The 20,041-nt window shown below is 38.4% G+C and overlaps 4 protein-coding genes across 5 annotated transcripts in view; 1 reads left to right on the forward strand and 3 right to left on the reverse strand.

Annotated features, from left to right (window-relative positions):
* Positions 1-3,754: 3,754 nt before the first annotated feature.
* On the reverse strand, positions 3,755-6,265 carry LOC144666049 (uncharacterized). Its single transcript, XM_078527404.1, has 3 exons — positions 6,021-6,265; positions 4,763-5,455; positions 3,755-4,329 (listed from the first exon to the last, which is right to left on the reverse strand). The coding sequence occupies exons 1-3, from the start codon at positions 6,025-6,027 to the stop codon at positions 4,139-4,141; spliced, it is 891 nt and encodes a 296-aa protein (XP_078383530.1). The 5' UTR covers positions 6,028-6,265; the 3' UTR covers positions 3,755-4,138.
* Positions 6,266-9,084: 2,819 nt separating this feature from the next.
* LOC144666048 (uncharacterized) lies at positions 9,085-16,475 on the reverse strand. Of its 2 annotated transcripts, XM_078527402.1 has the most exons (4): positions 15,902-16,475; positions 14,577-14,742; positions 12,037-12,366; positions 9,085-11,122 (listed from the first exon to the last, which is right to left on the reverse strand). In XM_078527402.1, exons 1-4 carry the CDS (start codon positions 15,972-15,974, stop codon positions 10,468-10,470), a joined length of 1,224 nt encoding a protein of 407 aa, XP_078383528.1. In that variant the 5' UTR covers positions 15,975-16,475; the 3' UTR covers positions 9,085-10,467. The 2 variants fall into 2 exon arrangements, with proteins under 2 accessions (XP_078383528.1, XP_078383529.1); XM_078527403.1 differs by having other exon boundaries at positions 14,577-16,475.
* Positions 16,476-16,571: 96 nt separating this feature from the next.
* On the forward strand, positions 16,572-20,018 carry LOC144666053 (transmembrane protein 18-like). Its single transcript, XM_078527407.1, has 5 exons — positions 16,572-16,684; positions 16,781-16,898; positions 18,578-18,632; positions 19,215-19,308; positions 19,713-20,018. Exons 1-5 carry the CDS (start codon positions 16,604-16,606, stop codon positions 19,812-19,814), a joined length of 450 nt encoding a protein of 149 aa, XP_078383533.1. The 5' UTR covers positions 16,572-16,603; the 3' UTR covers positions 19,815-20,018.
* LOC144664987 (uncharacterized) overlaps positions 20,017-20,041 on the reverse strand; it is an 11,266-nt gene continuing 11,241 nt past the window's right edge. The window contains exon 9 of the mRNA XM_078526178.1: positions 20,017-20,022. Coding sequence (XP_078382304.1) covers positions 20,017-20,022 — 6 coding nt within the window. The remainder of the gene's footprint in view (positions 20,023-20,041) is intronic.

The raw sequence follows: 20,041 nt of genomic DNA on the forward strand, positions 1-20,041 counted from the left end.
TCCCCCCCCCCCGAGCCCCCTCAAAAAAAAAAACAACACCAAAAAACACCCCAAACTCCCAGCTATTATAAATGCAGATTTACCGCTCAAAAATAAACCGGTATTTCTATGCATAAATGCTTCTGAAACAAACTTCCGTGTTTCTCGTGCTTAGAAATGGACTTAGAAATAACTCTGATCATTCATTGATTTTTATCTGATCGCCAAATGAATAAACTTAATTAACGGAGCTCGAGCGCAATCTATAAATACACGTCAAGCTCAAACGATGTTCATTTCACAGCAGTTAGAATTTTACTCGAGCTTCTGTATCTCTTCGACTTTCATTGCTGATAACGAGCATTCTGCCTGGAGACACAAAACTTCGTTTGGCCAAAAGGTAGGCGAAAAGATTTAGAGGAATCTTTAAGCGTGAAATAGTTAAAGATAGGCACTTAAAGAATTCCTTAATTTGCATATTTGTGAAAACAGCCAGATAACACAAACAGTTTAAGTAATGTCTGACAGGTATTTTCACTAGTATAAAACCGTTCTATGACATTCTTGCTTTCCTAGTAATTTTTAAAGAAAAAGTAAGAATGACCCTGTTACGGAATGGGCAATTTCTTAAACAGTGATTTGGGAAATGCGAGCAACAGAAGTTCTTGTGAAACGAATATTGAATAACAACAGCGTATAATCTCGACAACAAATAAAATAAAGTTGCCGACATAAAAATTTGGAGAAACGATCGTACGCTCAAAAATCGCCATATCTTTGGAAAAGATTATGTATTTGTTTAAGATAAGCAAAGAATACCTGAAAACTGCTTATTATAAACGACTATAACCCTTTCATGTTTCTCCCGATTATTTGCTGTTAAATGAGCTAAACCGCTGAAATGGCGCTGAAATGGCCAATTTACTAGAGGTTCCATAATTTTTTATTCTTAACGGTTACATTTCCCCAATTTTTTTATTAATGGAATCAATTCACCAATGAACAAGATTTGTTCATGGTAAATGGCTAGTTCTAAATCGAGATAACAGTGGAGTTATTAGCCTTTCATTTTGTAGTAAATTTGAGACTGTTCAAAACATCGTTAACATACCTTCGAACTTCTTGGCCGTTGATCATCCAAACTCAACATTTGCCGAATCTATTTTGATATATAGAAAGAAGAAAGATAGTTCTTTATAACTATGCAAGTATGATCGAGAAACTGTGACGGCAGGTTCAGTGTCGAAGTAACAAGAACACCTTCGATCCGCCATGTTGGCGAGCCGTCACGGACGCTTCAAATCGGCCTTCTCGATATTTCCCAAAATAAAAAGAATTGAAACTTTTTAATATGCATTTGGTAGTTAGGACCCTAAAACAAGACTGCATGCCAAATTTCAGCGAAATCGGTGAGGTACGGTGTCCGACCAAAGTTCGAATCTTATAGACTATGACAATTAAGATGTTTTCAGGTGCGTTGAATCCTGCCCATCGGGCTACGACTTGTACCATGATGCGAGCCCTTTCATGAATTCAGATTCAGCGAAATGTGTAAGGGCTATGGTCTTTCACTGGCAGATTAACTGACACTTTCCTGAGAGGCAGAATTACAGTGTGGACGAGTTGATAGCATTTGGCGAGAAGCTTGAACAATGTACGATATTGTGATGTTTGTCTTATTTCTGTTTTTCTAGGAAACTAATAACAAGGAACAGATGTTTCGTTGTGAGAATGGTTAGTGGGCAGAAGCCTTACGTTTAAATTATTCTATTGTCTACCCAGGTCTTAGCAATTAATTGTGGTCTTAGATAAATTGTAACTAGTAATTGTATGTATTTTGGAATATGTCAGCCAGCTTGTACATGTTAAATAAATGAGTAATCTTGCTTCGATTCCCAGAAAATTGTTATTGATATGGCACTTCCGCTTACTACAACTTCAGGCTGTCAGTGTAGGTCAGAAGCTATTTCCCTGCTCCGTAAAAACTAAAATTTTAATGTAAGATGTTTCGACTTACCTCAGCACAAGAACAATAGCTGACAGCTATTGCTCTGGTGCTGAGGTAAGACGAAGATCTTAAAAATAAAAAATAAAAAACTAATTAAGATTTTAGATTTTACGGAGTGTATTACCGCAAATAGTAAAATGTGACTAGGATATTGGTTAGATTTTGGGGTGAATTTCTGAATATTCGAATTCTAGTGAGTGGACGATAGAATCTACGAAAACACGAAAAGCGGTCTTGAACTCTCAAAACATAAATAAAGGAACCTGTTTCAGAGACGAAGCTCTTAAAGTGTTTATGCATACCTTAAGGGACTTGTCCCCTGCATAAAGTAATTTGCAATCGATCCTGTTCTAGTAGGGGTCTAGTCATGACACCCCTCTGAAACAGACCCAGTGGAATCTGAAATAAGTCACTGGGTTGGCCAATTTCCCACTGGGTCGGCTTATTTGGGCTCCTTTCTAAAGTAGGTTTATTCGACATGAGTCACAACGCACAGTCACTAGGGAAACACAAAAATAGGCGGGTAAAATCAAAATATTCGCTGGGTACCGGGGAGACTAAATTTTCACTGGGTAGGAGAAAATAATCCACTGGGTCGGGTTCCACTGGGTCTGTTACATAGGAGTTTGTCATGGGCTGTCTAATTGTATACTGCAGTGAAACTCATGGGAGCTCTCCCTTGCTTAGATTTTTGTGTAGCTATGGAAATCAAAAGTAAACATCTAAACAACTAAAAATAAAGCTGCGATCGGTCAGGTCTTGAAAGGAGACCACAAGCTACATGTATTCGATATACAAGACCAGTTTATCGTTCTTAAGAAATGCCTCACAAAGCTGCGATGTTTGATTTACGAGATACTTTACATCAGGAACATAAAAGCAAAACTGACTTAAGACTCCGTCCGTGCGTAAAGCGGTCTTCACACGACAAACTACTGAAACTAAAGTTGGCAAACTCATGTTGGCAAACTCAGGTTGGTGTGTGTGAACGACACAACAACAGTTGGCAAACAAGTTGGCAAACTGTTGGTGAGAATAGAGACAAGTTCTATTTTGTCACCAACAGTTGGCCAACTTGTTTTCCCTTGTTGCGTCGTTCACACACACCAACTTGAGTTTGCCAACACGAGTTGGCCAGTAGTTTGTCGTGTGAAGGCCGCTCAACTCTTCACATTAAAATTGAATATTTTAATAGATATTTCCTTACTAATCTCCCTTTATATCATCAATTTTGTCATGTAATTTAACTTGATAATGATGACATAGAGTCTTTAATTTGAAACGTCGTTCAATTTTTCTATCACTGATTTTTATTCTTAAATGTTCCTCAAAACACTTTGTTATTCGACATTTATTATTATAGTTTCAATTAAAACAAACAATCGATCAGCAACTCCTGTTCAAACCACACTCTGCCATTTTGTGTATAACACAACATTTCTGGGTTTAGTAAACTGGTCTTTTCATTTTTTGATTCAATTTTTTTTTTGCATTGCCCAATGTCACCCTAATTATACTGTCAGCGTTTATCAATGTATAAAGGTAAACAGTCTGATACATCCACCAAGCAATTTCACTTGCACTGACTTTCCATGGTTTGCACATACTTTCCGATTTCTTCGGAATAAATATAAGGAAATTTTGCCCCACTGCTATTGGATGCTATTATTGGAATGACCTTCCATTATCTGTACGTAACATGCCAACAAGAGAACTATTTTTGTCTTGAATGGTTAGAGGTCTTAGAGACACATGAAAACAGTATCATTTATTTGAATGAATCTCCCTACGGGATTTTTTATTTATTTAATGAGACAATTTTTGCGCACAGTAGCCTGTGCTTTTACAACATCTCAGCTACAGATCTAGACTGGAGTAATTGTTATTTCCACGTGAAACTGTTGGAAATAAATCGCAAAACACAAGACCATGTCCATGTAATAAGCTAGGCTTAAAAACTTGAACACATTAACCATTTACATTATTAAGCGTAAAAAAGACAATAAGAATCATATACTAGGCCTACAAAAAGTTGAACACATTAACATCGACGTTAGAAAACCAAGCCTTCCTTGAAAGTAGAACACTAGCTAATATTCCACTTCAGTGAAACGTTCTTCCGAATCAAAGGAGCTAATGCTCAGTTTGGGCCTATTCTATTATATTTGTAAAAATCTTCATAAAAGAAACAAACTTGTAATCGATACCATACGGATTGTTAGCAGCCTTTCTTGGATCGGATATCAAATTTCCTTTCCCATCAAGATTTGTAGCAGAGGTCCCTCCAGGCTTATGAGACCAGAGTCCATTGTCATCTAAGCGATACCAATGGTAGTCTACACCTAAAGACAAGGACATGAAGGCGAAAAAAATTACAACGAAAACTCAATGACCAGGGAACTTAACATGTCGAAATTTCTGGAGCTGATCAAGGATTTGAAGATGTGGACACAGAAGGATTGACTTAGATTTTGCGCGTTGAAGTCTTATGCGTGCGAGGTTGTTCTTTATTTTTATATTAATTATGATCCAATGTAACATATTAATATATACTGCAGTAATATTAGTTTTATATTAGTACACACGACCCCACAAGCATGGTGCTTAAAATCTGATCGTGTTTAAATAAAGGATGTGATGATGATGATGATGATGATGATGATGATGATGATGAGGTTATCCTGCCCTAAGAAATTACAAGACTCCTGGAAAGATGAGGTCGGGCATTTTTATATAAAAAAAAATATTGGGAAAAACGATTGATTATTTCCTAACCTTCGGCAACAGCGAGTGAAACTAGGCAGTTGGGCTGTTGCGGTGCTTCGGGGACAGGATCAGTTGGAGCCACATTCATCTTCTGTAAACCGTCACTTTCGGCGCTGAGAAGCACGTCTTCTGGAGTCAAAGACCCGATAGGATGGCCACTGGCTTCACCAGGCTGTGCAAAGCTGTTGGTGATTTTGTCGTTTCCATAGTTGTAGCAGTTGTTATTGTAACGGATTAATTCCTCGTTGTTCCACCTTGCCAGGTTAAGTTTAGGTGCATAATGTTGTATCTTCCCAACAGCTTCATCTCTTTTGCTGGGAGTCTGCGAAATATCACCGCTTGAAGCAGGTTGGCTCCCGCTAGGCACATTTGCCGAGACAGCTCCTGAGTGGATCGCCTGCACAATCTTCTGGCGCAAGACATCTGAGATCAACCCTCCTGGCATGGTGTCGAGCAGAAGTTCTTGCAGCGCCACCGTCTCTCGGTCCACAATCAATTCTGCTTGCTCATCTCCTGGGTGATGCACTAGGAAGCCTTTGTACCCAAGAGTGGAAGGCATGTGTTCGTGGCGGTAGGTGGTGCCACTGGCTCTGGCATTGTGCAGATGATCTTTGATTCCCTTATAGCTCTTATGACGAGAATGAATCGTCCAAACAGGATCACGTCGACCGCTATATATCGCTAAAGTCACTTTGAGTTCTCCTAAATTCAAAAATGAAAATTATTTCGCCTCTTGTAATTGCCAGGGCTTCTTTTAGTTTAGTTTGTTTTATTTGTCGCACAAATTTACATTTGCGAGAAAAAAATTGATTTCAAGAAAAAAGAAAAGAAACAAAAAAACCATGCGAGAGGAGGCAGAAACAGGGCAAAGCCCCAATTGGCATCGACCCCCTGAGACAAGTATCAAAAAGATGTAAAAATATTTCACACTATAAGAAGATACAAAGAAATTGCATGTACATTCTAACGACGTTCAAATACTTTCTCAGAAATACGTACTAGAAGATAAAGGGCCAAGAAAAATAAGTTAGAATTTTAGGGAAAAGTCTGCAAATTAGATTCAGACAGCCTTTTATACATGCTCTCAAGTTTGTTTCTCCTTTGCTAACAACAGTATATTAACACTGACTCAACACTCATGATACATGCAACAAGCCGAATGCTCAAGGCAGGCCTAGCACAGAGAATGTGCAATGGACCTTCACCGTAATTCAGAGCATTTGAAACAAAAACACTTAACAACACTGTGCGCATTTGAATTACTCACCGTCCATGTTCAGCGTATTGCAGCTTGCCGGTACAACGTTGAATGCTGTCGACTCGCAAAAGTCGTCTTTGCTGGATCACCGTTTGTCCCACGAACCTCAATCAGTGAACTGACTAAGTGACTGGTGATCAAAGGCTCTTTCAGTATATATCTTCATATGTCATTCATTTCCGTTTCTTTACTACGCCCTCAGCAGATTCTTGATCGTCCGCCCTGGTATTGTTATTAATCCTGTTTGTTTGGCCAATGTTCCCGGAAATTCCGCAAGTTGCAACAAATACAGTCGAACCCCTATTAAGCGGCCACACATTAAGCGGCCACCCTCTATTAAGCGGCCAGCTGCGAAAGTCCAGAAAGTATTTGCAGTATAATACTGTAAATAAAAACCTTTGTTTAGCAGCCACCTATATAAAGCGGCCGCGGCTACCGGCCATCCCACCGATGATTCGACTATTGTTTCTACCTTTGGCCTTGTTTTCAACAACCAGATCAAAGTCCGAATTTTAAAGTGACGACTGATAAAATCATTCAAACACACGCTTATAATCGTCTTGATGTGATTCCGTTGCTGACCTTTTAATTTCCTGGCAGTAAAGTGATGTTTCTAACACGTACGCCTTAGTTTCTTACGAACCCGTATTAAGCCATCACTTACCTTTTACTCAAGGATGGCCGCTTAAAAGGGGTTCGACTGTATCTCAAAACATTGTCATGATCAGAAATTTTAATTCCTTCAAGATTTAAACGATGGACGAACAAGAGATGAGAATGCGTGCTTTTAGCTCGCGTGGCTTTATATTTAAGGTTGAACAAAGTCAAGGAGGTAATTTGAGTGGCAACGCAAGTAGCTAGCCGTGGAATTACGTAGTACGTACCCAAGTTATTAGTTTCGTCACGTGACGTTATAAGGAAATAGGACAAATCTAAACGGACGCACAGCTAAGGAACAACAATCATAATGGTTCTTCTTCGATGATTTCAATAATTCTGTCAAAAAGGAAGTATACCTCTTTTCGTAAAATAATGTTGGGATTGCCATGAGAAAAAAAATCAATGTATGTACATGTTGCGTGCTCTTAACGCGCAATCCCTTTTGTCTGGCTTATGTCTATACACATACTTTGAAATCTGCATCCTCGGCCAATCAGATGTCATTTTCCTTTTTTCCAAGAAGACCTGGATATTGGCATCAAACGTGTAAACAAGATAGATAGTTAGAAAAACAGGAACATTCCTGTTTATCCTTTGGTTAAGCTTAGTGCTCCAGGAGGTAACATTTCCTTCACCCATGGCCACCCCCAAAAAACTCGCAAGCTTTTTTATGATGCATCCTGTAAAATGGACGCATTAATGTTTACAACTTACGGAGCGATTTTACAATACCGGGCCACTTATTTACATATCTCTGAACGCTTTAAGAACGTAGCATAGTAGAAACAAAAGGAACCATTCAAATTCAATGGGATGCAAATTAGTGGCCCGGTATTCTACAGTTTAGCCCAACATACCCTGTCCATTTATTGCCGCCTAAATTTGAGGTAGAACATTGTTGGCCTATTCAATGGAAACTACGTCCGCTGTATTCTGTTGATAGTCATTCAAAGATACAATCAGAGCTCCAGAGAAAGTGACGTCAAAGGCTCAAGAATACCTCACGGGTTGAATTTATAACAACAATCAGTAGTTGAAATTGCGGGAAGAACAAGTCTTCATTTGATTTTCCATAGCCTTGGAACAAGATCCATTAATGGCAGCCGTAAATTCTCGGAAATAACAATTTAAAAAGCTATGACTTCAAACGTCCGTAATGGATTAAAATTTGGCAAGACGAGAAAGAGAGTCTACTTGTTTACACGAAAATTTTATGTATAAAAATGAAAAAACAAAAAACAATTTGAGGGACACTTTAAACTAAAGTGGCAGTGAACATGTTGGTGTATAGTGTAAAGGTTGAGTAGATAAGCCATTATTCCAAACATAACGAACAAGAAGGAGTTTTAATGGCACGCGACGTCTTTCCGTATAAGAACCTATAAAGTCAATGCCAGGACTCGAGCTAGGACCCGAACCAGGACTTGAGCTCAGGACTCGAGCTCGGGACTCAAGTCAGAACCCCGTAATGATTCGATTTAGCGCCCTCCTTCCAATAAGCGCCCCCTTCCGAATAAGCGCCCCCCTTCGAATGTGTTTTTGTAAATAAGCGCCCCTATTCCAATAAGCGCCCCCATTCTTATTAGCGCCCCCATTCTTATAAGCACCCCTATTCTAATAAGTGCCCCGATTGTGGATAACTGCCCCTACTGAAGTCACTGAAGTCAACTAGATAAACTCCTGACCGTTCACCGTACAGTTCATGTATATATTTACTGTTAAAATGAACAATTATTTTTAAAGTAACTGAACTTTTAACAATTTCTAACTGTCACAGTTCCTGTAATTGTTAGATACATTTGGTTGTTTCTCAAAAAAATTAAATAAGCGCCCTGCCCCAGATAAGCGCCCTGTCTCGAATAAGCGCCCTCCCTCGAGGTGCCAAAAGTAAATAAGCGCCCCGGGCGCTAAATCGAATCATTACGGTAGTCCTTGTTGCTATGATATTAATGTAAATTATTATACAATATATTGTAGTACAGTTGAATCCCGATAACTCGAACCTTCAAGGGAAATCGAAACAGGTTCGAAATATCGGGAGTTCGAGTTATCGAGGGTAAAATTAGTAAGAAAATGACCTGAAGGGGAATCGAAAAAGGTTCGAGTTAGCGGGAGTTCGAGTTATCGGGATTCAACTGTAGTGCTCCAAGCAAGCCGGAGTGAAAGCTAACCGTCAATCACAGAATTTTATCTTAATTTGAAATCAGTACCTAGGCTCTCGGTGATGGGACCAACAATCTCTTTTCATTTAATTAATTTGTCCATGATTATCAGTTACACCACGCTTACTCCAACAACGTTACTCCTTTCGTTACATTCCTACTCCGCCTGACTCGCCCTAGTCTTTTCTTACTTACGCGAGACGACTGGGAAAAAGTCAGTCAGAGCACTATATATAGCACGCTAATGAACATTTGTGAAATATGTTTTGTTTAATTCTTGGAACATTTTTTATATTGTTGCTACATCGTAAATAATTTAAACTGAAGAAATCCTTTAAGGTTCAGTTCTTCTTCGGGTCAAGTGCAAAATAATGATGCTTGTTGTTTGAAGTATAACGAATAGGCTTTTCAAATGCACTGAAGACTGCTACATTGCTTTTAAAAAAATTTATACGATGAACGACAATCCATAGTTCTTTCACCTCATTTGTTAAAATACTATAGATATTGCATGGAAAGATGTTTTTTTTCGTATGTCTGTACATTTATCTGTCTTTACACTTTACAAAATATATACATGTAACATGTAATACGCGCAGATATTGGGCGAGTTGCGTAGTTGTTTGCGCCACGTTAGGCCGAAGAAAAATACAAGCAATTAGCAAAATGTCCGCGCGTATTAATGTTTAACCACCGAATAAATGATTTATTATTCCACAAGCCTGAAGGAGAAGTCAAAGTTTGGAATCGTTTAGTCCGGCCATTTTATTGCTCCGCTTTCCGTACCGGCTCATATTTGTGCGGTCGATTGTCCTAATATGGTAAAATGGCGTAATAGTGGAATAATAATGGTATAAATCGACATCAGTTGTAATAAATCCGCTATTTGACGATATTACATTCGAATTCTAAATTTTCGCCGTCTACTGAAAACAACGCTAAAAGCATCGATGAAACTCAACAACAGCCACATTGGGAAATATTCTCCAGGGTTATGTTGTTTCGATTTGCTTCAATCAAAATGAAGAAACTGTCACAACCTCTTACTCCAAAATGCCGAATCTTAAACCACAGTTTGCAGTCAGCAGTAAACGTGAATCTAAAGGTCTCGAATAATTAACCAAGCTTGTCTAGGGCGTCCTGAAAGAATATCGACCATCGTCTTTTTCTGTATGGGCCTCAATCCCAACTGGCAAGACCCAGGGTCGATATCTCGCCAGTGCACCCTCGCTTTTGATTAGTGCAGAAATCCGTGCGCAATGATCAAAATAACGTCTTCGAAGGAGAGGGAGCTTTAGCAACAACGACGCCGACGCCGAGGACAACGCCTGGTGCAAGATGAATATATATTTTACTTGAGAATCTCGCTATTATCCAAATGTATTCAGTGTATCTGTTCGTTTAGGAACAAGCTGGAACTAAATATGTCAGAAAGCGTTTATCATCAAATAGAAATTCGAAAATTTAGCCGGCGTCGTTCACGCTCTTTAAAATACGCAGAACTTGGTCATTTGACGTTGTTGTTCTGCAGAGAACGTCCAAGAAATGTACCAGGGCTTTAATTATGCTCATTAAACCTTTTGTTTGGTGACGTTCTCGTTCTCGTTGCCGTCGTGGTTTGCTAAAGCTCCCTATTACAGCTGGATGGTAGGAGAGAGAGAGCTTCTCTCCTGCAGCGGAGCCAGTTGCCGCGGACGGGGCAAGCTTTTTAAGAGCGAATCTTCTGAATTCCCTGTCTGCCGTGTCTCGCTTCCTTCGTCAAAACCTTCATCATATTCCCTGAGTTGACTGTGTGTTTTCTTATATTTCTTCTTTCTTTTATGTTTTCGTTCGCGTGGCTCCTCTTCGAAGCTTTTCCCCGGATCTGTATTCGTGCTGAGCCCGCGGTGTACTGGCATTGGTGTTGGGACTCTTTCCCTTTCACCTTCTTCCCACTGACCACCATGTACAGCAGGCGCCAATGTTGAATGTTCTTCTAATCTCTGATGCTTGCTCTGTTTCGTTTTCTTTTTCCGTTTTCGTGCCAAGTCACGACTCTCGTCATTTTCTATCTGTTCTTGTTGTTCGTTGTTATGATAAGACTCTTCTGTTTTGTGCTTTTTCCTCCGTTTCTTCCTCGTATCTTCTTCGTGTATAACTGTTATTGCGGACACATTTCCGCTTGCAGTGTTTTGTGTTGGTACATGTCTTTCATTGCTATCTGCTGCAGAAGGATTTGAGCTGTTTCCGCGTAGTTTTCTTAACGTTTGCTTTCTCCGCTCAACATCAATTGCTTTTTGTCTTCTTTTACTGTGGAAAGAGATAAATGTATGCCCAATTAGAGTTACGATCAATAGTGATATAGAGCGCTTTTTAGTTCAGTGTCGACAGTAATTGGCATTTGCTTTGGTTTTGCGTTGCTAAATCTCGCGCCACTTTCTTAGCCAATTAGAAGTAAAACCAAAACCAATCGTGACTCGCTCGCACAGGTTTTCCCGCGTTTCGTGTCAGCTACATGTTTTTCATTGTCTGGGCCAATTGTGATTGGCCAGCTAACCTTTGGTTTTTGTTTTTGTTTTTTCTCAATTCTCAAGACACCCTTCGTCGCTTAATGGGGTGAGAGACAGCCGCGAGCGCTTATCTTTCCAGTTAGAAAGTCTGTATTATAGAGTGTTTAGTGCGGACTTTTTAGTATAAAAATACATGAAAGTCCTACTGGTAAGAATGAAGGCATTTGGTTGAAAAATCTTCCAAATATCAATCAACGAGCATAAAACTTTCAGAACACTTTCAAACAAAGGGCTTCCCGAACGGATGAAACATGCAAGGATGATGCAACATGACTTCTATTTACTGGTGAAAGATCTTCTTCCAGCAATCACTTCCTCAACGTTGGGCTCATTCATTTCTTAGTCGGCGTAATTTTTTTTGGTGAACTCGACAGTAAGATTAAAATGAAGAATAAATAAACTTGTGCTGAATTTCAACTACAAGGACATATAATTCGAGGAATTGTGAGGCATATTTGCGAGTACGGCTCACAGTGCGTTGGACAATTGGCCTGTCTCAAACGAGCTTCTAACGGACCTCGGAAGGCGGGTCAGTGGATTGCCTCAAATGATGCCTTTAATAAATTGACTAGAAAATGATGCACAAATGAACCTCAAATGATTAAATAAAATCATAACACGGGAATAGTCAATAAACTAATTATTATGACCCACCTGGCACAGTGAAGGCAGCATGCCACAAAACACAAGACAATCAGCACTGTAAAGCTTATTGGTATCATGATGTAGTTCATTTTGTTATCCTTGCTGTTCTCCTCCGAGTCACTTTTCGTGTTGATAGACTTGATTTCAGCACCAACAACACCTGTTATGTTATGCTTGTGAGCCTGTAGAATCTCCTGGAGTATTGACCCTGGAATAACGCTGTGGCTGTCTTTGCGAATGTCACTTCCATCCGGCAGAGAGACAAACAGCTTCACCTGGACATCTTTACCTTCTTGTTTTGGAGCCTCAACTACAACTACATGTTTGATTTCAAATTTCCTGAAGATCAGAATCACGTTGTTAATACATATGACCCATACAATATCTCGAAAAGTGTTCTAGTTTCCGTAAATGGAGTAACTTGGAGTATTGCTACTCTTCCTACAGTAAGATGGAATGTTTGAAGTCCATTCAAGATTACTCTTAACATTTCGTCAGGTTTCCCCGACAGTGCCTGGTTGGAGTGCTTTCTGTGAGTACTGTATTATCCAAGAACACAGTGCCCCATTCTCTTCCCCAGAGCCACTTGTCCCACTTAGAGCTCTGGCAAAGACTGCACACGAGAAACAATCTGCTCTGGGGACACATAATTTGATTGGCTAAACTTTAACCTTAAAAAAGCCAATCAAATGAACTGTTTTAAAATCCCTTTGTTACATAAGATTTTAAAATAGTTGATCTGATTACCTACATTTTAAAGTTCCCTTTGTTAAAATCTAGCCAAGCAAATCATGTATCCCTAGAGGCACTTGTTTCTCATGCACAGGCTCAGCTGGCTAAGAGAAACAAGCAGCTCTGGAGATGAGAATGACCGTGACCCTGGCCAGAACTTGAACCCAGACCACTTCCTCTGCAGTCCACTACACTTGTCTAGTAATTAAATACAGCTGTAGTGTAGTGTCATAAATATTTAAAAATATTACTGTTGAACCTCTTACTGTGCCAGACACTTCTACAATACAGACACCTCCCCAAGGGGGGTACTTGCAGTATACATGACAGGGGGGGCGGGGGGGTCCGACGGACCTTCATATTGCGAACCCAAAAAAATACATGAGCCTGAAATTTTACACCCAAAAAAATACCTGACATCAAAATTTCTTCCCCAAAAAAGTACAAGACCTAGCACCTCTATACTGATTTATTCAATAAAACATACTTTCAGACTAAAAAAATATATGACAGATCTCTTGACCCAAAAAAATACAGAGGGTGTAAATTTTCAACCGAAAAAAATACGTCGGACCTCCCCGTCATGTATACTGCAAGTACCCCCCCTGGGGACACCTCCCAGTGTCTCAGCAAGAACCCCCAGTGGTATACATTTTCTTAGTAAAACAGAACAAAACACAACTGTGTTTTGGTACTTTGTGGCATAAATATTCAGAGCCCTTTCAAATGATGTCATACCCTTAACCTCTTTAGTAAGGGCACCTCTAACATGGACACTGTGTTTCAGAACAAGTTTCACAAAACCTATGGGTCAGACAAATGAATGTATGCACATGTATGGAACCTTGTTAGAAAAATATTGTTAGCTCAGCAACAATAGCTCAGTTGTTGTAATACTTAAGTTTGTTATAAAACACCAGCATACAGTTTTTGTGTATACAAGCTTGCTGTTTTATGACTTTTAATAAGTAATTCCCAAGCATGGCTGTTAGTTTTGTCAAGCAAACACCCATTGCCACTTAAAAGAACAATTGAAAGGAAATTTAAAGTCTCCCAGAGGTTAACACACCCTGACATTAATATGACCACTGGGCTATAAAATTGTGGTTGTTTTAATGGGGTGGTCACATTGTAGCCATTTATACACCTGGGTAAAGAGAGGCACCAGGGCTGTGCTCTAAGGGTGCCCGGGTGCCTCAGGCGACAAACTTTTGTCTTTGGGCGACCAGATAATCTTATTTCTTTCATACAAGCTTTATGCTGGGCACCCTGGATCTCATAGTTTGGAACCTTTGGGCTCCTTGTAATTTTTCTTAGAGCACAGCCTTGGGCACTAGAAAAGTAAAGTGTCTCACCCAAGAACACAAAAAAATGACCCTGGCCAGGGCTCGAACCTGGACCGCTTGATTCGGAGTCCAGCGTGCTACCTGTTAGGCCACCATGCCTCCCATACAAAATGGGAAGGGCAGTGGCCTAATGGTTAGCACACTGGATTAAGGGCTGCAAATAATTTTTTGCACTTGAAAGGACATATGTCCTACTAAGACAACATCTTGGTTGGACATAAATATTGTGGTCGGACATTACTATCAAAAAATGGACCGGACATCGTCTCTGACCACACTTGGGATTTCGTCATGAGCAAATTTTGGTTGGCCAATATCTGATGACCGACTGTTATTTGCATCCCTGAGATTCCAGACCAAACGGTCTAGGTTTGAGTCCTGGTTTTTGATTCGCACAGAGCCATTGAGCGTTTGGCCACCACTGAGCAAAAATGCACCAGCTCAGGAAACAAGATTGTTTCTTAACAGTACCTTGAGTCATTCCAGAAATTTAATGCACATCTGCTTGGGTTATTAGCACAAACCACATTAAGGGCATCCAAGGTGATCTTCTGAAGAAGAGCAGTTTTGTTTCCAGAATTCCAGTCAGAAAGAGAGACATCTTGAAATAACAAAGCAACTGTGTTCTTCTCTGTATCTGTCAAGAAAATCATGTAACAATTTAAACCACAGAAAAACAACAACTTAGTGATTATATGCAAGCTACAGTCTTGGAAAGAACTCCTTCTGACAATTAAGTATTAATGCACATGCCATAAAAGTATTGTTAATTCCCCAGGGACCTTGTTTCATACTTAAGATTTTTTTTTTCGAGAGGTGCCGGAACAGGAGTAAAAGAGGTGGGCGAGCTTATTATTAAGCAAATCGAACTTCCAAGATATACATAACATAACTTAATACAGATAACGTAATTTTGAACACAAATTTAATTTTGACATAAAAAAATTTGAACTAAATAAGCAGTCCATGTTTTGTTTCTAGCTCTTGTCCTGTTATTTGTTTGAAAGCGCTACTCTTAGAAACAAAGTTTACCTTCAGAGACCCTGGGCAAATAATTCAGCCAAGAACAAGTTAAAATTTCTAGCATAAAAGCATTCTATAAACCTTTCAAGTGCAATCATATCAAAAATAACACAAAACTGCATTGTAAAAAAAAAAAATTGTGATCATCAAATTCAAATTGTACACATAACCTTTGTATTGTTATTTAACATTGTTATTTTCCTCCTATCCAAATTATAATTGTGAAACACCTGTCCTTTTTAATTGTGGTATAGTAAATGGAAGTTGTTTGAGTGGACTCAAATTCATAAACTGAGCACATTATTTCAAAGTCAATGTTTATCATTTAACAGACATGAAAAAAGTAGGGATGTAATGCAAAATAAAATCTTTAGATGTAGTAAATTAAACTCGTAAACGTATTTCCATGAAAAATAAAACATGTGATCTTGTTTAAATTAATCACTTCACAACATCCGAGGTGAAAAGTAAAAGCGCCCATCTTGTTTGATTTTAAATTACAAGAATGAAATATATATCAATATATATCAACATGATGTACATTAAGGTTTTAGTAGCTGGATTGATCTAACCTTAAAAGACGAAGGTATGAAGACATACCCTGGCAAGTTTTTAATCGTCTGTCGCCGATTTGCGTTTGCTGAATAGCACGATATTTTTGCCTTACTGATAAAGCTTTTCAGGTATCCAATCAATCGATCACGCTTTGATCATGTTGATCAACTGCAATAAAATCTAAAGTACAAAAAATGACAAACTAACGCGCCACCTACCTGAAAGGTCACTACTTTTAACCACTAGAAAAACTGACAACAAGCAAAGGACTTGACAACCAAGAAGAAACATCACTTCTTCGCAACAAGCGTTTCCGCCACAGTTTTGTGTTACTTACGAGCGGTTAAGATAAGATTAATCATGGCACAACAAGCAAGTTAAACTAAGAAGCATCAAGTTTCCTCAATATCGCAAAGCAAAAACGACGGATTCTTCATCCTTATCTGTTTCGATCTCTAAGAATTCATGGCGCTGGAAAGTTCGATCGCACAGGAGGCAAATGAGACATTACTTGGCAACAGAAGACTGATCGCGGCAACAATATTGAAATGAGTTTCACGACAGCAGCGGGGGATTAAAAGAGCTTGACGTTAATAAAACAAACATACTTTGAATTTATAATGAATGCAAATCAACTTGCAAGTAAATCGTTTGACTGTCACTTACCGATTGTTAGAAGGCGAAGAAATAAATTACCTAAAGTGCCCTAGACAATTGAGGTGTCTTCGGGTCATCTGTTCTCTTTGATATGTAAATATAAAAGTTTTTGCAGCTTTGTCCGCCATTTTGGATTCCTTGCTTGCAGGCTCAAGTTACAGCCAGCGGTAATACGGTAGCTATGTCCAGTCTTACTCATCTTTTATGTACGCCTAGAACGCCTGACAGAAATCTTGTTTCTTTTGTACACTCCGAATTTCACGATGAAAAAGTCGTTTTATCCACGCGGAAATGAATGGATTTCCACTAAGCAAATTGATAGCATGTGGGAATTTTTTAAAGCAGTAAGTATGCTACTATTTTTAAAGTGGACTCTCTTTCGGAAGTTTTTAAAAGAGTAGGAATTTATCTTCGCCATATTTTGTTTTTATCCATGTCAGGTTGACTGGAGCGAACATTGGTTAATAGCTCTGATAATATTTCATGCTGCGACGTTTCTGTGTGTACTCAGCACAAGAAAATACACAAACTTCCAAGTGGTTTTATTTTTGTTGTTATGTAAGTATGATTATTTCAATATACCAGCTACATTGTATATTATTAAATAACAAACAGAACAATATATAGACAGAGGACATCTTTACTAAATTTTCGTTTGGGGGCCAATACCCGGCCAAACTGCAGTATTAGAACCGTTCAGTAATCGAACGGTCCAACTAAACCCAGTTGAATTTAAGCAAACAGTTGGGTACACAATCAATTGATGCGATTATTGTCTGTAATCAAACACTATCAAACCATACAATTCCCGGCGTATCCAATCAAACAAATTCGAACCAAAAATCAATCGAACCCAATCGAACACCAATCGCTCGATTGGGTTCGGTAATCAAACCAATCAAACGTAATTGGACACAATCAAACTCAATTCAATTCGATTTTGTTCGGAATCCATCTCTTGATAAGTAAATCACGCAGGACTTATCTGAGGGGAGCAATACATCGAACAAAATGTCTGCAATATAAACAAACAGGAGTTCGGCAATCGAACATTCGATTGAGTTTGATTGTCGACTGTTCAGTAATTGAACATCCAATTTTGTTTGATTGTCAACTGTTTGGTAATCGAACATTCAATTTTGTTTGATTGAGCAAATTTTATTGTGAGATTATGTTCAATTACCGAACTCAATCGAATAATTGGTGTTCGATTGGGCTCCATTACCCAACGTTCGATTGGATAATTTAGTGGGAGAGTTTGATTCTTAAGCCTTATCATCAAACCCAGTTGAGCAAACTTAAAGTCATTAAAAATGTACCAGACATTTCCACAGTGTCTAAGTAGCATGTATGAACAACTACTAATTAAGTTCAACAGTCACTAGAAAATTAATCTCACTTCACTGTAGTTCCATTTTATGAACTCCATTTTAATACATTGTGATCTAGGCACAGTTGTTAAACATCTTTAACAATCACCGAGCCATCAAACCTAATCAATTGTTTGATCATGTTTGATTGCTTCAATTGTTTTGTGAGAATTCATCTGATTGTGCTGGAATCTTGAAACCCAGTCAAACCAAATCATGTTGTTTAAGGATTGATGAAGTTCGATTTCGCTCAATTATTTCCACCATGGGAAAAAGGACAAAATTTCTTTGAAAAAATTTTGAAGAAAGCTCAAAGACTTGATTTAAAAGGTTCACTTTAGGCTGTGGGAAACCAAGAGACATTGTTATGGACACACAAATTATTTGTTACTCGTGGTGTTTCTTGGGTGAGCAAATGAGCAGGACACAAATTCAAAACAAATGTTTTGTTTCTGTGCTGCACAAACTGGGAAGCATTTGTCGGGAGTGCAAAATGTTGTTAACAACAATAGACAAACTTTGTATCCTCTGCAACAAATGTCGTGCATGCAGGCAAATGAGTACATTGTACAAAACGGGAGTTATTTTCAGTAGTTCTTATTCACTGAGACTTCACTCATCTCCTGTCCTTAATAAGGGGGTCTCTGTAATAGCGAGGTGTCAGCAAGACTAGGCTCGATTTCCAGCTGCGAACAAAGAATGGACTCGAGAAGGCGGCACAGCAATGCGGGAGTTGACTGTATATTCATAGAGCAAGTTTATCATAACATTTATTTTGGTGTAATTTAATTGCATTGCAGTGACCAGTAATTTTATTTTATTTTATGGGCCAGTTATGAGAAGATTAATTTATTTGTTCTATTTCAGTGGGGCTGGCATTTGCCTCAGAGCAACTTAATGTTTTAGGAGCAAAATATTGGAGGTAAGGATATAGTCCAGCTTTTTAATCATAGCCGGAAAATAAAAAGAAAAGACAATCATAACACATCAAATGCAAAGGTTTTTTTTTTAAAAAAAATTAAACGCAATATTTATCACAATAAAAAAATAAGACTATTAAAATAAGTAGAATAACAATGATAATTAAAAATTGTCAACCACAATATGTATGCATTGATGATCTGGACATATTCAAAAGCGTGTATAAAATTGGGAGCAGGTCTGCATGTATTAACTGGGCTCGCAAAACGTAAGTTACTGTTCATCCATTAAATTAAAGAATGGTTGTCGTGGTCTCAGGAATGTACCTTTTTCTTAGTAAGAGTTTGTGATCTCATTACGTTTCTAAATAATTCCTCTCATTGGCACTGAACACTGTACATTGTGTGGTTCCAGAAAATATCCAGACCATCCTTGTGGGGGATGATTAAAACTTCTGAGGGGGGTGGGAAGGTCTAAAACATAATTTGGAGAAGAATGGAGACTGGAAATGGATCAGAGATGGATCAGTAGATCATTGCAAAGTTTCTCACCTAAACTAGTTTTTATTGATATTTTTTTGCAGGATGTTTTCCAGAGAACAGTATTTTGATTCATCTGGTCTATTTATTACTGTAGTGTATTCAGGACCAATACTTTTCAACTGCTTTATTTTGACTGTAAGTGTTTAAATGAACCATCAATCGCTGCAAATTGTGGCTTGCTTATAACCAATCACATTCGAGAATTTTGTTATTAGTTTTGTTTTAATGGGAATATGGCTACAATAATTGTCTTTCATTTTGGGCTTTAAAGTACTGAAGGCCACCATTGTTGAATTACTTCTGGATTAATGTCTTGATAAATTCTTGGCTTAGATTCTTGGGTGGCACAGAGAAAAATCAAAGTTAGATCATGTTTCTTTTTTGGGTGAAAAGTAATCTGTATAGTGTCATTGTTTCGAGGGTGTCGGTTATTGAACCATTTTAGATCAAATGCGCGGTGCCCCCCCCTCCCTATTAAAAAAAAAAACACTTATTCTACTCTTGGCTATGCTGTGACACACAATGCTGTTAATTTTTAGGTTCTGTGGTTGTGGACAGCAGGGAAAATGCTAATAGTGGTAAAGAGAGGACAGATAAAAGAACAGAAGAAAAAAGAGGCTGAGGATAAAAAATCAAACTAAAAGGATTCTCACTGTAGAAATTTTATTTATTGCAAAAACAGAAACAAACAATAGTTGTAAATGTAGAGATTACTTCGCTTGCTTGTACACTTGTTTGCATTGAGATATGTTTATACATGTCAATAGGCTTAAAATGGCAATAAGATATAAAAGATGGCAATAAGATCTTAAAATGGCAAGGAGATGTAAAAGATAGATTTTTTTATGGCTGGAAATTCAAGGTATTT

The sequence above is a fragment of the Oculina patagonica genome, chromosome 9 (assembly GCF_052425735.1).
Source record: "Oculina patagonica isolate OP01 chromosome 9, crgOcupat, whole genome shotgun sequence".
NCBI classification, from domain to species: domain Eukaryota; kingdom Metazoa; phylum Cnidaria; class Anthozoa; order Scleractinia; family Oculinidae; genus Oculina; species Oculina patagonica.

Bases quoted from the DNA above. Each gene is read 5' to 3' on its own strand.
- LOC144666053 (XM_078527407.1), top strand. From the start codon at position 16,604: ATGAAAAAGTCGTTTTATCCACGCGGAAATGAATGGATTTCCACTAAG. The intron at 16,899-18,577 runs GTAAGTATGATT...GTTCTATTTCAG, and splicing joins GGTTTTATTTTTGTTGTTAT to TGGGGCTGGCATTTGCCTCA. The intron at 19,309-19,712 runs GTAAGTGTTTAA...GTTAATTTTTAG, and splicing joins TCAACTGCTTTATTTTGACT to GTTCTGTGGTTGTGGACAGC.
- LOC144666048 (XM_078527402.1), bottom strand. From the start codon at position 15,974: ATGTTTCTTCTTGGTTGTCAAGTCCTTTGCTTGTTGTCAGTTTTTCTA. The intron at 12,367-14,576 runs GTACTGTTAAGA...TCTGATCTTCAG, and splicing joins AATTTCTGGAATGACTCAAG to GAAATTTGAAATCAAACATG. The intron at 11,123-12,036 runs GTGGGTCATAAT...CTCTTTCCACAG, and splicing joins TGCTGCCTTCACTGTGCCAG to TAAAAGAAGACAAAAAGCAA.
- LOC144666049 (XM_078527404.1), bottom strand. The intron at 4,330-4,762 runs GTTAGGAAATAA...CCTTGTCTTTAG, and splicing joins TTCACTCGCTGTTGCCGAAG to GTGTAGACTACCATTGGTAT.